Here is a 14,705-nt window from a genome sequence, read left to right as displayed (position 1 = left end):
GAGACATAAAGAAGAGGGGACACATGTTGATGTAGAAGAGACATGAAAAAGAGGGGACACATGTTGATGTAGAAAAGACATGAAGAAGAGGGGACACATGTTGATGTAGAAAAGACATGAAGAAGAGGGGACACATGTTGATGTAGAAGAGACATGAAGAAGAGGGGACACATGTTGATGTAGAAGAGACATGAAGACGAGGGGACACATGTTGATGTAGAAGAGACATGAAGAAGAGGGGACACATGTTGATGTAGAAGAGACATGAAGAAGAGGGGACACATGTTGATGTAGAAGAGACATGAAGAAGAGGGGACACATGTTGATGTAGAAGAGACATAAAGAAGAGGGGACACATGTTGATGTAGAAGAGACATGAAAAAGAGGGGACACATGTTGATGTAGAAAAGACATGAAGAAGAGGGGACACATGTTGATGTAGAAAAGACATGAAGAAGAGGGGACACATGTTGATGTAGAAGAGACATGAAAAAGAGGGGACACATGTTGATGTAGAAGAGACAAGAAGAACCGGGGACACATGTTGATGTAGAAGAGACATGAAGAAGAGGGGACACATGTTGATGTAGAAGAGACATGAAGAAGAGGATTTTGTATAATGGGTGAAATATTTTTGTTTGCAGTTTTCCATCAAAAACCGCTGGAAGAGATCAAAGTATGACTCTCAGAAGAAACACTGGCTGGACTGGGCTGAGGAGAAGTACTCGGTAATACAAACACTCTTGCATGCAACAGCTGGAATATTTATGTATATTTGATTATATTCTGAGAATCACACTTAAGAAAGCCAAAAAGAAGACCACACAGCTGTAAATTATAAAATATGGATGGGAGCGTTATCTAGTGTGTGTATTTCTACATTTGATCCTTCAAAAACTAGGTATTTGTCGTCTAGATGTTTGTGCTTTAGTAAAAGTGTGTCATTGATGTTTTTCTTGTATCTATAACGCGTCCAGTGTGTGTGTGTTTGTGTGTTTACAGAAGCGTCTTATCCAGGAGATTAAGATGGTTCTGCGTGTGTTGGTGCTCTACATCCCACTGCCGATGTTCTGGGCTCTGTTTGATCAGCAGGTACTTGAAGACAAACGTTTTCTCACAAAATAAACCCTCTTGCATGGCCAGGGGTGCACACAACTTTCTCGGTGAGGTACTCAGATAAGCACCTGGAGTCAGTGTTTGGTACTCCCCTCAAAGTTCCCATCAAGCCCTCTGTATCGCGAATGTCAAGGGGGGGGGGGGGGGGTGTGTGTAACACAGAGCGTGTGAACGTTGTGATCAGCTGTTTTAGCGCAGTGACCGACGTTAACAGCAGCAGCCCTGTCCGTGCACACGGAGACCGACTCTGTCGTCCGGTGATCTAACCGCCTTCTGGAAAAGCTTCACAAGCACGTCGGTACGCAAATGCGCTTTGTGACACAAGTGACGTTATGCATTTCAGATTATTGCCGCGCACCTGCGTACCACTTATGTGCACCCCTGTACATGGCAATGTTGCTCCATCAATGGTCCAATCCCACAACATTTGGTTCATCCATTCATGCCCCCTTCAGGATGAGTTGAAATCCTTCTTATGACTCTTTGATTTTTGCCTACTTTGGCTTTAAAGAGGCCCTATTATTATTATTATTATTATTATTATTATTATTATTATTATTATTATTATTATTATTATTGTTGGGGTTTTCCCTTTCCTTTAGTTTATCATATACGTTATTGTGCATGTCAATGGTCTGCAAAGGCTAAAATCCCTGTGTTCCCTCCAGAGGAAGTTTCTATGTAAAGTCTGATTGCCTTTAAATTTGAGTAAGATAATGAGTAAATAAATTGATGTTGTTCTTATGACGAGAGTTAAATAATATATTTTTGGGGATAAATATGACTCCTATCACTATCAGCATACCTTTTGAAGGTAAAATGTTCCATGCACCAAAAAGCCTTTGCTTGAGATAAAAATCCTGATTGCACTAAATTGCACTATTTGACAGTTGTGTAAATGCCTTGATTGTACATACTGTGCCTGACCAGTGTTTTAGTCAGCACAGGGTCAACATATTGTGTCATGGTGCTCTTATAAAATCCCCTAACTACCTGTTATCATCTCCTCTGGCCGAAACTCAACACAACCGTGTGATTATGGGAAACCTCAATGCCACATTAGACATTCCTGAAATCATTCTTCATTTAAACACACATGGAAGATATACAGTATGGCAAACATTTACCACTTATTCATCATTGTTCTCTCCAGGGAATGACAACACAAGCCTGCTGTGGTCAGATAGATTCATGCTATGCTAACAGAGTATATGATGCCCTAAAATACATTGACAGTAAACATCTGTGTTTTTCTTTATGGCAGGGTTCCCGCTGGACGCTCCAATCCACCAGGATGAACATGGCTTTTGTAAGAGTTTCCTAACCCGAAATATCAATGTAAAAAAAATCTTATAACATATTTTATTGCTCTTTATCAGTGGGTGGGTTTTGATATTCATCTTGTTGCACAAACTGTCTCGTAAAACTGATTCTCCTTTAGGGCGGTGTTGCAATGTTAGCATTTTATTCTAGAGAATTACACTGTTATGTTTATGGCTCACCAATCTTTTTTTTTTTTTACAGGGACATTACTTCACCATTGAGCCAGACCAAATGCAGGCAAGTTCAGGGTTCTCTACAAATAAGTAATAGTGAATAACAAGGACATTTCATAATAGTGAATAATCAATACTTTAAAGGGGACCTATCATGCAAAATGCACTTTTCGATGTCTTTTATACATAAATATGTGCGTCGGGGAACTCACGCAGCGTCAGAAAATAAAACCCTTTCTCTTTTCCTCCGTACCCAGATCTTTTAAAAACGTGGGTACAACGAGCGGATACAGATTCGCTGCCGATATGACGTCAAATCGGCGGCGAACCCACAAAAAGTTGCTATCAGAAATAATGCCTGACGTGTTTTGGACGTAATATGGTCTGTGTTTACATTAGCAAGCCTCGCTAACACTCAGAGCTAACCTGTACTGGAGAGAACATGTGTTTTTAAAAAGTAGGAAATACAAAAAGGAACTCACCTTGTGGTAAACCTGCAAGAGAAAAAGCATTTGAGCTCCATACTGTTTCAGAAATAATCCTTGATGTGGTTTAGAACAGGATGGCGTTTTATCACAGCAGAATTGAACTTAATCTCCGTTAGAATTCTGATCAGGCATTAGCTCCGCCTCCTCTTTTTGTTTTGTTTCAAGCTAAGGACCCAAAATCCGCCTTTCTCTAACAGGGCTGCACAAGAGGGGTATGAGCAGTATGAGGCATGGCTACAATGAGGGATCTGTTTGGTATTTGAAGCAAAAAACTTCACAGACATGTTTTGTATAGATATGGCCCTACAATATATGTTTCCAATACAGCATGATAGGTCCACTTTAAAGGTCACATGTCATGGCCATTTCCACTGATCATAATTCCATTGTTGAGGCATACTAAAATAGAGAAATACTGTGCAATTTTCCAAACTCACATTGGTTTCGCATACAGCATCTCTGTAAAGTATGTGTATTCAGCAGTATTCACTTTCTCCACTAAACGGCTAACTGCAGCGCGATCCCAACTGTCTGTTATCAGCCTGCAGCAGGGAGCAGAAATCAGCAGGGCTGCCTGCACTGAGTGTGTGTCAATTTGGACCAATCAGCGTTGGCTTAACGTAACGGCTCCACGGATTGGCCCATTTAGTTCCGGGTACGTGCTTTCGTAAGCACCAACGAGGCGTTTTGGGGAGGTATTTTCTGTTTTAGAGTTTTACTCGCTACAGGGTGTACTTTGAGGGTTTTGACTCTGCAGACCGTTTACATGTAGAAAAACCTTCATAACACACAAGGGGACGGGTAATAACCGGAAAAGCATGACATGTGACCTTTAACACCTGAGAGTTCATCACACAATTCAGCCACATGCCAAAGAAATAAAAAGCAGCGTATGAAAAATATGAACCATGATTTCCTGTTTCTGTGTGAATTAAACACACTTAATACAGCATATGTTAACTGTTAGTTATATATTGAAACATTTTGTGTTATCTTTTCCTAAAAATATGGGACGACTGTTCACTTAAACTTTGTAGTGAACAGCCTGATCAACACTCATACTCTAGCTCTAACACTTACATAGTACATATTTGTTATAATATATTTTTTTATGTTTATTGTACATGCTCTATTCTATATGTGCTTATTTCGTCATGCAGTACTTTGCCAGTATGTTTTATGTCTTCCTAATACGTTTATTGTACGCACCAAACACAAAAGCAAATTCCTTATTAGTCAATAAACTACTTGGCAATAAACCTTATTCTGCTTCAATGTGCAGAAAAACTAAACAACAGAAAATGTGTAATCTGGTCAATGTAATCCCTATACTGCTGAATATATATAAATATATATGTAAATATATATACTTTCCACATCTGCTAATTATCTGGAAACATGTATTTTTCATGTAAAAAAGTTAAGCGAGTTGCCATGAATTTCTAACATTGTTTTATTCCTTTTTTTGTTTGATCTTGCCTCTGCTCTTGTTTTTCTTGACATCTCATTTATCATGCTGAATGTGTACAAAAACAGCTATCTGGTGAAAACACTTTTACAGCTTTATCTCTGTCACCTCTTTACAGTCTAAATGGAATCATCATGAGTCTTTTATTCACATATTACCCAAACCTTTATGATTTTACGAGGTTTAGTCAGCTTTTATAGTCAGCTTTTATAGTCATCTAACGGTGGGGTTCCCCTCCCTTTTTTCACTAGATGTTGAACGCTCTGCTGATTCTCCTCTTCGTGCCCATCTTTGACTTCATCATATATCCGCTCATTGGCCTTTGCAAGATCAACGTCACGTGAGTAGAAACCTGTTGTTTTGGATACTCCCACCTTTATTGCAGTAATGAGCATTTAAGAGGCCGCTTAACTGGAAAACGAGCCATGTGACCTTAACGTTTACATCCCATGGATACCAATAAATGGTTAACAAGTGAAGGAAATGTTTGCTGAGCACACGAACACAAACATACTTTAAAAATGGTATATCTCAGCATTTAGTTACATTACATGTCACTTGTTAGACGCAATCCCCACAGGAGCAATTTGGGGTGAAGTGTCTCAGGGACACAACGACATGCGGACTGCAGTGGGGTTTGAACCCCCTGATCCGAACACCAACGCACAACCCACTGCACCACACGATTTTGGTTCCTAATGTGTGGAGAAAACGGCACCATGTTTTTATTTAGGGATCACATTTCATGACTTTTTACTTTCAAAAGGCTAACCAAATGGAGAATTAGAAATCAGGTGGTTTCACACACACATAGAGATTTGCTATGATCACTGTTTTTATTCATGTCTTTCAGAGAATATCTCAGATTGTTAACAGTTTATTTGCAACTGTTCAAAAGTGTTTCTGTGTGCACTGCAGGCCTCTGAGGAAGATGGCCGTAGGGATGATCTTTGCAGCGTTGGCCTTTGGAGCGGCCACTCTGTTGGAGATCGAAGTTGTGGTGCGTATGAGCAGCAATCTTTAATCCAGCCTGTTGTTATAGAAACCAAATACATTACTTCCCTACACAAATATGACATTATATGCATGCATGCACACCTAGTCAGAAAACATACAAATAACTGCACAGAGACTATAACTCAACATCCTGAAAAACCTGGCATTTTTTTTAACGAGACAATAGAGACAAACATTGTATTTCAGGAACTGGTCGGTCAACTTTAAGATTTTGGGCTATGCTGGTTCCAAACAGGTATTTCTTAAGACACCTAAAAACACCTAAAATACATATTACGGTGTTTATTTTACTGACAATGTTTATGTGTGTGATAAATGCCTTATTTGCATATTTAAATAATTCAGAAAAACACTTATTTAAATACATTATAATGTATAATAATTTAAATCAAAGAAGATTATTCAAAATATAAATGTATTCATATTTGTTGTCTTTCTTTTTTTTTGTAGGACTGTTGATCATATTTTATTTATAACACTTTTTGATCTTCTTCTCCTCTGTCTGGTAGAAATCGGTGGTGGATCCTGCCCCGGCGGGGAAGTGTCTCCTGCAGGTGTTTAACCTGGCGGAGGGTGACGTGAGTCTGATGATCCCCGGCAGCCATCTGTTCAAAGAGCCGATCCCAAACCTCCAGGTGTGTATTGCACACAAATGTCAGACTCATGTGAGGGAGTGCTGATCTGTGCAGGCTTTATCCCTCTTTTCACTCGCTAATATCAACTCTATCTAAACAGGAAATACCTCACTGAGACAAAAAAAAGTTTAGTGTTTGCTGAAAAAATTGGCTGTGGCTACATGTTTGACTTCATTTTTAGAAACATGAGATATGAGCAGTGGTGGAAGAATAACCCCTAACCCCTTTTATTCAAGTGAAAATGGCAATACCTTTTACTTAATAGGTCAAATCTTAATGTCTCTGTTTCAGGACCCTGCTCAATACGAGACACTTCCTGCATCCGGAGAGGATCTGCAGTTTCAAGTCACCTTCAATGGGAAAACCTCCGAGTGTAATCACACGTTCCTTCAACGCGAGGCGTACAGTCTCATCCTTTACCCAGACGCTGCTGGAATACGGTGCAATGTGGTGAGTGAAAGAAAACTCCTTCTCTAAATATGACAACACAAAAAGCAGAGGGGATCAAAGCAAACTGATGTCTGCGTATGGTGTGTATAATCGAGTGTGTGTGTCAGTGGCGTAGCTGTGGGTGGGCCTGGGACCACCCACATGCACCTCTGGCCCACCCACAGCCAATCAGCGCGTCATAGCGATTTTGATATTTCCTGACAAGCGGCAAACTCTGGGGCAGAGCCGGGAAGCCCAGAAGGAAGTGCCACAAACTGCAGTTCCTCTAGTTGCCAACAGGGGATGGGTGCAGAAAGGAGCAATTCCCACAGACCCCCCCCATGTCAAAATGCCCAACTTTACAGCAGAAATAAACATGTTTCTAGCCTGGATCCAATCAAACGTATTCTGGATATAGTTAGATTCCACCTTCACGACAGTGGAATAGGGAGTGCATTTTTTTACCGTGAGTAAATTAATAAGTAAAGTAAGTTTGGCCGTGAGTGAATGAAAGTCTTATTTCTTCTTGAGGTCTGCAGTGAAGCGTGTGCCCATTTGCTGAACATGAAAACACTCAGTGTGTGCCCACTGTGCGACTGTCAAGGATAATAAACCTGTGGCCGCCGAGTCATGTGGATGTCAGTTTTACACATTCTGAGGCCGCCGTGCCTGTGTTTTTGGTTTAACTGCAAGTTTATGTTTAATTAGTGCATTAAAAAATAAATAAAATCATTAATTAAGTTTCAGCTCAGACCCCACGCTTAATAAGTCTCCCCCTGGCCCACTTACATTTCTCCAGGCCCACCCACACAATAATTCCTGGCTACGCCACTGGTGTGTGTGTCTTGTGATCGGAAAACTGTGTGTGTGAGACTGAGATATACTGTAGATGGCATATAGCTTATCTGGGATACAGTTATACCATACATTTTGTTTTTCCATTCGTGAGTACAGGAGGAGAGAAGGAACAAAACAAAGACAGATGGAGAGAAAAAAAGAAAATATAAATAATAATCATACACAAAATCAATAAATTACAAAAAATTCAAAGTAATCTTAAAAAATAAATAAGTAATCAGTATTATAACAATAAATATAATAAGAAATAAAATAAATCAGCGACTATTTAAAAGTATCTTTCAATAGTATTCAATATTCATTACCGAAAAAGCAACATTTGAAGTTTTCGTCCTAACTGTGTTTGTTGATCGACATTAAATACAAATGTTGACCGATGGGTTGCTGATATGTATGTATGTATAAGACTGTAAAGCCAAAATGGATTTTAATTTAAGAAAATTCAATAATAAATGCAGCGAATACAAATTGATGTAATTGAGAGAAACCGCTTCTCTTTCAGGTCAGTGACTACATAAAGAAAAATGATAATGGGAAACCTCTCCTCAGGTAAAACATGTTTAATCTTTGAAGTTATTGACTCACCTTTCACTGATCTTAAAGTAAATACATCCCTTAACTCTCTTAAATAATAAAGGAAGTTTTCTTGTTTTTCCAACTCAACAGGTTCCTGAACACACAGCCGGAGGCGATCAACACAACTGTTGGAGAAGTGTCTTTCCATCTGCGCTCGGATTACAGCATGTCTCCAAATGAGACTGTGAATCGGGGCGAGTGAGTAGAAATTACTCTGGACTCGTCTCAATGAGTAAATCGGCAAAATCTAGCTTCTATACATTTACGCTTAATAGCTTCTTTTTATCTTATCGTTTGAGTTTTGCAGCCTACAATATGTATTTCTTTGGCTCACTAAAACTGCTTCATTTTGGCAGCTGATTTCAGTTTAAATAAACTCTACATACACTACTAGACTGACCAGTACAAATGGTGACAAGCTGGTGAAGTCAAAAGTCAAAGTTAACTTTAATGTACATTTTTCTGTGTGTTTGTGCAGACCGAGAGATCGAAATAACGTTTCCAACAATCCCGAGTACAAAATACAATAATACAAATATGTATAAAATATGTGTATCCTATGTATGTATCGTATGTATGTATGTATGTATGTATGTATGTATGTATGTATGTATGTATGTATATATATATCACAATGAACAGACATACTGTATTAGCATTTAGCTGCTGAAAGCCAGGTATTTTTTCAAAGAGTTGTTTGGAGACCAAAACAGAGCCAAAAGTCAATATGTGGAGATAAAAACAATTCTTAAAGATCCCATGTCATGGCCATTTCTACTGATCATAATTCCATTGTTGAGGTCTACTAGAATAGATTTAAAATGTGCAATTTTCCAAAATCGCATTGGTTTCTCATACAGCATCTCTGTATAGTAGGCCTATGTGTATTCTCTCTCTGTCCTAAACGGCTTGTTGGAGCTCCTGCCGCCCCCTCCCTGTGAGCCCAGTGTGCTCTGATTGGTCGGGACGTTGCGAGCTTGTTGCTGCGAGGAGTGGACAGGTTTCAGGGTCGGCGATACAGCGAGAACAAGCGAAACTCATTCTGAGCACACACAAACACTCACAGCCGAAGTAAAAACAATAAGTGTGGCTTGATATTGAGTAAGAAAAAGGTTTAGAACGCTGTGAGAATTGGTCTGCGGATTATTATTTTAAATTAAAATTCCTGATACATGATAAGATCTTTAATAAGATCATGCCTACAATAGATTATGCTGAAGCAGAATATTTTTTTATTTGCATCGTCTCTAATTTCTATGCATTCTTCTTTATTTGTCTCTAATTCATCTCCACCTTCATGCACCTCCTTCCTCCTGTTAGATATCCGGCCGTCAGCTGCAGCTCAACTTCAGGGAAATGCTCAGAACTGAACCTCGGCCTGCTGGACTTTGGAGCTTCCTACACCTTCATACTCATGGAGGTCAGACTTAGTGTATATCCAGATCTAAATACTCTTACAACATGGCATTTAAAGGTCCCCTATTATAGTGTTTTTCATCAATCTATTATAGGTCTCAGATATATGCAAAACATGTCTCTGAAGTGTTTGGCTCCAAACACCAAACAGATCATTGCAGCATTACCCATAATCCCCTCTGTTTCAGCCCTGTTTCCAAAGTGCTGATTCTCTGTCTGTTACTTTAGATGAAAATAAGGAGCCCCTCCCCATGCCCCTCTGAGAGAGATTTGGTTACAAAGAACTCAATAGCCGTGTTCACACCGCAGTACTTTTCCCACTTTAGTTCCGATATAGTTCCGAAATGTCGCGTTCACACCAAAAAGAACCGGAACTCAAATTAGTTAATCAGAACCTTTTTATCCCCTTTTCCGTCCCTGCTAGAGAGCAGGTACTTTCGTGGGAGAAAAAGGTTCCTATTTCTGATTGGCTGGACGGATTGCAAACCACGCCCCATAAAACTCCAAAAACGTTTTGTGAAGCTGCCATTTTATTAGCATTAGCCCAGCGCACAAATGCAGAGAAACTAACTTATGGCAACACAAAAGAAAACATAGGAGCGGTGGAGATTTACTCGGAAGGCTTCAGTAGAAGCTGATGGGAGTCCCAGCAGCTTCTACTGAAGCCAGTCCCCAACTCCAGCCGGGGACTTCGGGTGGCAGTATACGCCGTGAAGTTTTTTGCGGCCTGCCAGTAAACCCAAAGCAGAAGAAGTCTTTGCGGTGTGTTCCAGTGTGACACATCGCCAATCCGCAGAGACGCGAGACGACACAACAGTGGGGGTCGATCTGCGTCAGTTCTTTGTTGTCAGATTGGTGTGTCCGGGCCTTAAGGGGTTACACAAGACAAAACATCGTTATGACATCATAAAGTGGCCAAAATCTGATCAGCTCATTTTCAGACAGGTTTTTATAGAAATGGATCAGGACAAAAAGAGAGAGAATCTTTGTTCCTGAAACTTAGAGTCTCTTTCCACAGAGGGGACACATGTTGATGTAAAAGAGACATGAAGAAGAGGGGACACATGTTGATGTAGAAGAGACTTGAAGAAGAGGGGACACATGTTGATGTAGAAGAGACATCGAGAAGATGGGACACATGTTGATGTAGAAGAGACATGAAGAAGAGGGGACACATGTTGATGTAGAAGAGACATGAAGAAGAGGGGACACATGTTGATGTAGAAGAGACATGAAGAAGAGGGGACACATGTTGATGTAGAAGAGACATGAAGAAGAGGGGACACATGTTGATGTAGAAGAGACATGAAGAAGAGGGGACACATGTTGATGTAGAAGAGACATGGAGAAGAGGGGACACATGTTGATGTAGAAGAGACATGAAGAAGAGGGGACACACGTTGATGTAGAAGAGACATGAAGAAGAGGGGACACATGTTGATGTAGAAGAGACATGGAGAAGAGGGGACACATGTTGATGTAGAAGAGACATGAAGAAGAGGGGACACATGTTGATGTAGAAGAGACATGAAGAAGAGGGGACACATGTTGATGTAGAAGAGACATGAAGAAGAGGGGACACATGTTGATGTAGAAGAGACATGAAGAAGAGGGGACACATGTTGATGTAGAAGAGACATGAAGAAGAAGGGACACATGTTGATGTAGAAGAGACATGAAGAAGAGGGGAAACATGTTGATGTAGAAGAGACATGAAGAAGAGGGGACACATGTTGATGTAGAAGAGACATGAAGAAGAGGGGACACATGTTGATGTAGAAGAGACATTAAGAAGAGGGGACACATGTTGATGTAGAAGAGACATGAGGAAGAGGGGGGACATGTTGATGTAGAAGAGACATGAAGAAGAGGGGACACATGTTGATGTAGAAGAGACATGAGGAAGAGGGGGGACATGTTGATGTAGAAGAGACATGAAGAAGAGGGGACACATGTTGATGTAGAAGAGACATGAAGAAGAGAGGACACATGTTGATGTAGAAGAGACATGAAGAAGAGAGGACACATGTTGATGTAGAAGAGACATGAAGAAGAGGGGACACATGTTGATGTAGAAGAGACATGAAGAAGAGGGGACACATGTTGATGTAGAAGAGACATGAAGAAGAGGGGACACATGTTGATGTAGAAGAGACATGAAGAAGAGGGGACACATGTTGATGTAGAAGAGACATGAAGAAGAGGGGACACATGTTGATGTAGAAGAGACATGAAGAAGAAGGGACACATGTTGATGTAGAAGAGACATGAAGAAGAGGGGAAACATGTTGATGTAGAAGAGACATGAAGAAGAGGGGACACATGTTGATGTAGAAGAGACATGAAGAAGAGGGGACACATGTTGATGTAGAAGAGACATGAAGAAGAGGGGACACATGTTGATGTAGAAGAGACATGAAGAAGAAGGGACACATGTTGATGTAGAAGAGACATGAAGAAGAGGGGAAACATGTTGATGTAGAAGAGACATGAAGAAGAGGGGACACATGTTGATGTAGAAGAGACATGAAGAAGAGGGGACACATGTTGATGTAGAAGAGACATGAAGAAGAGGGGACACATGTTGATGTAGAAGAGACATGCATAATAGGTGACCTTTAAGGAACCCTCTCTTTGTGTGTTTTCTCAGGCATCAGGTCAAATTGTGGCTCACAGGATGGAGGATGTGAAAGCCAACAGCGTGCACATCGCCTGGCAGATCCCTCAGTACGTCCTCCTCACCATAGGAGAGGTCATGTTCTCCATCACTGGCCTGGAGTTCTCCTACTCTCAGGCTCCGGCCAACATGAAGTCTGTGCTGCAGGCTGGCTGGCTGCTCACCGTGGCGTTCGGAAACGTGATCGTGCTGATTGTGGCCGAGGGAGCGGGACTGGAGCAGGTAGGATGATATAGGAAATAGTGGGCGGGGTTAATTTAAAAATGTATACCATAATTTACTAGTTACATGTGAAAGAATATGTCAGTTTTGGGGTTTGGGCCATTTTGCTTCCATGACATGTCTTTTTTCACACTTTCACACAAAGAAAATACACATTTAGTTGTTACTTTATTACATGTGTATCTTTGTGTTTGAGGATTTCTCCTAAAGTCACCAGAAGCAGCATTAGATTCTGCCTCATTTGCAAATGTAAGCATAATATTTTGGGGAAATTACCATCTCTGAAGAGTTGTAGTGTCTTCCAAAAATAACTTTTACAATAAATATATCTAAAGGCCATTTTTCTGTTTCCTTTTTTTCGATACTGTCAACAGTATATATATATATGGAGTGATACAGAGTTATCCGCACTTCCCTCTTTAAAAAGGTTTGACTTTTTGACTGAACAAGAATGTGTTGAACCTGGTTTTATTTATAAGATAATGCGGATGTATGCAAACCAGCCGTAAGAAATACATTACAGAACATTTTAATACAAATAATCTTTGCCTTAATATAAGTGATCAACTTAGTACGTTTCATTGTGATATATATATATGTATGTATGTGTGTGTGTGTATATATATATATATACACATACATTCAAATATCTTCCCTGATTACCTGTAGTGTATCCCTTTTTAAATTAAATGTTCCTAAAAGTTATTTGTTAATGCTGTGAGATTCTGATGACCAAGCAAGAGGTTATAACTCATATTTATAATCACCATATTTCTCATATTCTACACCTTTTGGTTATTTTATATTATATAAAACACACATTTAAAGCGCATTACAGGCATTATGTTGTGCTCTCTCTCTCAGGTCCCACACTAACCCTTGTTTTTCTCTCAGTGGAAAGAGTTCCTGCTGTTTGCCGGGCTGCTGCTGGGCGTCTGCATCATCTTCTCCATCATGGCGAACTTCTACACCTACGTCGACCCCGACCAGCTGGACAAGACTCGCATGGAGGACTCAGGGAGGGAGGACGATGACGAGGACCACGTGAAGAAGAAGTCTAATGACGTAAAGCTGAACAAAAGAGGAAAGAGCACCAGATTGTAACGGTGCTGCTTCACAAACTCCAACTTTTATCTGCAGCTGATTTCAAAACGATGGATGATTTATGTGAACGTTTTTATCTGTTATATTTTTTTATTTTAAGTTACTTTTTTGTGTGGTAATGAAGATGTGATCAGTGGACATTTCTTGTGTTTAGAAGTAATGTATTTGTTTGTCACAACAATATTGTGTCAAAAAATGTTTTAACATCCAGTCACTTAAAAATGTTTAACAGGAAAGTATTTTCATGAAATAGTGTTTTAAGGAGAAGTCCTGTGTGATTTCCCGCACCGTGATCAATAGTGTTATTATAAATGAATGTCAAATATTATGTTTATATTTGTTGTGTATCGCTCCATGAAGCTCAATAATAATAATAATGTCCTTTAACAGAGGTTCAGTTTACATTGTGTGTTTGTAGCAATGATATTTAAAGGACCATTGCACCTGGTGGTTTTGCATGTTTAGAGGCCTTTCATTTCAAATGCAGTCAGTAGCCTTAGTGTTGATGTGTCTCTTGCTGCCATAAAAGTCAGAAACAATCTTAAATCATGATTATGTTTAACTTTAATGCGTCAAAAATCATCATACATTTTCCTTTTGCCTCTATCACTGATTAGATTTTCTGAAACAAAGCTCATCAGTGCCAAATATGAGATGTGACAGCATTTTTTTAACACATTAAGGAAGTTCCTAGCTACTTGCAATAACACATTACTATATTTATCATTAAAAAAACATGCAAAACCAACAGTATTGTCCTTAGAAAGAAAAAAAAACATGTGATATAGTTTTTGTTTTACTCTGGGAATTGTTAATTATGCTGCTCCTTATACAAATCTGTAAATATAATGTGATGCTAAAGCTTTCTTTGCCTTTTGAAATTTTAAAGATTAAAATGTGCATTGTACATTTAAATACAATTTTGTACTGCAAGAAATAACCTGCTCATATTATTTGTGTTTCACTGAATATTGGAAATACAATGCATTATCACTCTCGTGCATCCTTTCTCTCTGAGATGTGAGACCTGTGTGTGTATTCAAAACATCCTTACACAGCTTTCATCAATCATAAAACCATTACGATCATCCTTCTGTCGCTGTTCAATGTCAATTTTCATTAGAAAGTGACAGGAAAACATTATGCAGAAAACAGATGTTCATATCTTGGTAATATTCAATCGAATGATGTGGTTTTATTAGC

The 14,705-nt window shown here is 39.5% G+C and overlaps 1 protein-coding gene across 4 annotated transcripts in view; it reads left to right on the top strand.

Moving 5' to 3' along the window:
• Positions 1-14,442, top strand: part of slc15a2 (solute carrier family 15 member 2) — a 30,123-nt gene extending 15,681 nt beyond the window's left edge. For all 4 annotated transcript variants that reach the window (XM_079664047.1, XM_079664050.1, XM_079664048.1 and 1 more), the window contains 13 exons: positions 645-728; positions 1,003-1,092; positions 2,381-2,425; positions 2,641-2,676; positions 4,820-4,908; positions 5,487-5,568; positions 6,095-6,220; positions 6,512-6,670; positions 8,010-8,056; positions 8,174-8,281; positions 9,404-9,503; positions 12,150-12,398; positions 13,293-14,442. In XM_079664047.1, coding sequence (XP_079520173.1) covers positions 645-728; positions 1,003-1,092; positions 2,381-2,425; positions 2,641-2,676; positions 4,820-4,908; positions 5,487-5,568; positions 6,095-6,220; positions 6,512-6,670; positions 8,010-8,056; positions 8,174-8,281; positions 9,404-9,503; positions 12,150-12,398; positions 13,293-13,502 — 1,425 coding nt within the window. In that variant the 3' untranslated portion in view covers positions 13,503-14,442. The remainder of the gene's footprint in view (positions 1-644; positions 729-1,002; positions 1,093-2,380; positions 2,426-2,640; positions 2,677-4,819; positions 4,909-5,486; positions 5,569-6,094; positions 6,221-6,511; positions 6,671-8,009; positions 8,057-8,173; positions 8,282-9,403; positions 9,504-12,149; positions 12,399-13,292) is intronic.
• The last annotated feature ends 263 nt before the right edge of the window (positions 14,443-14,705 follow it).

This window comes from Notothenia rossii, assembly GCF_949606895.1.
Source record: "Notothenia rossii genome assembly, chromosome: 2".
NCBI lineage: Eukaryota > Metazoa > Chordata > Actinopteri > Perciformes > Nototheniidae > Notothenia > Notothenia rossii.
Note: the sequence above shows the minus strand (reverse complement) of the source record. Positions and strands in the feature narration are given on the sequence as shown.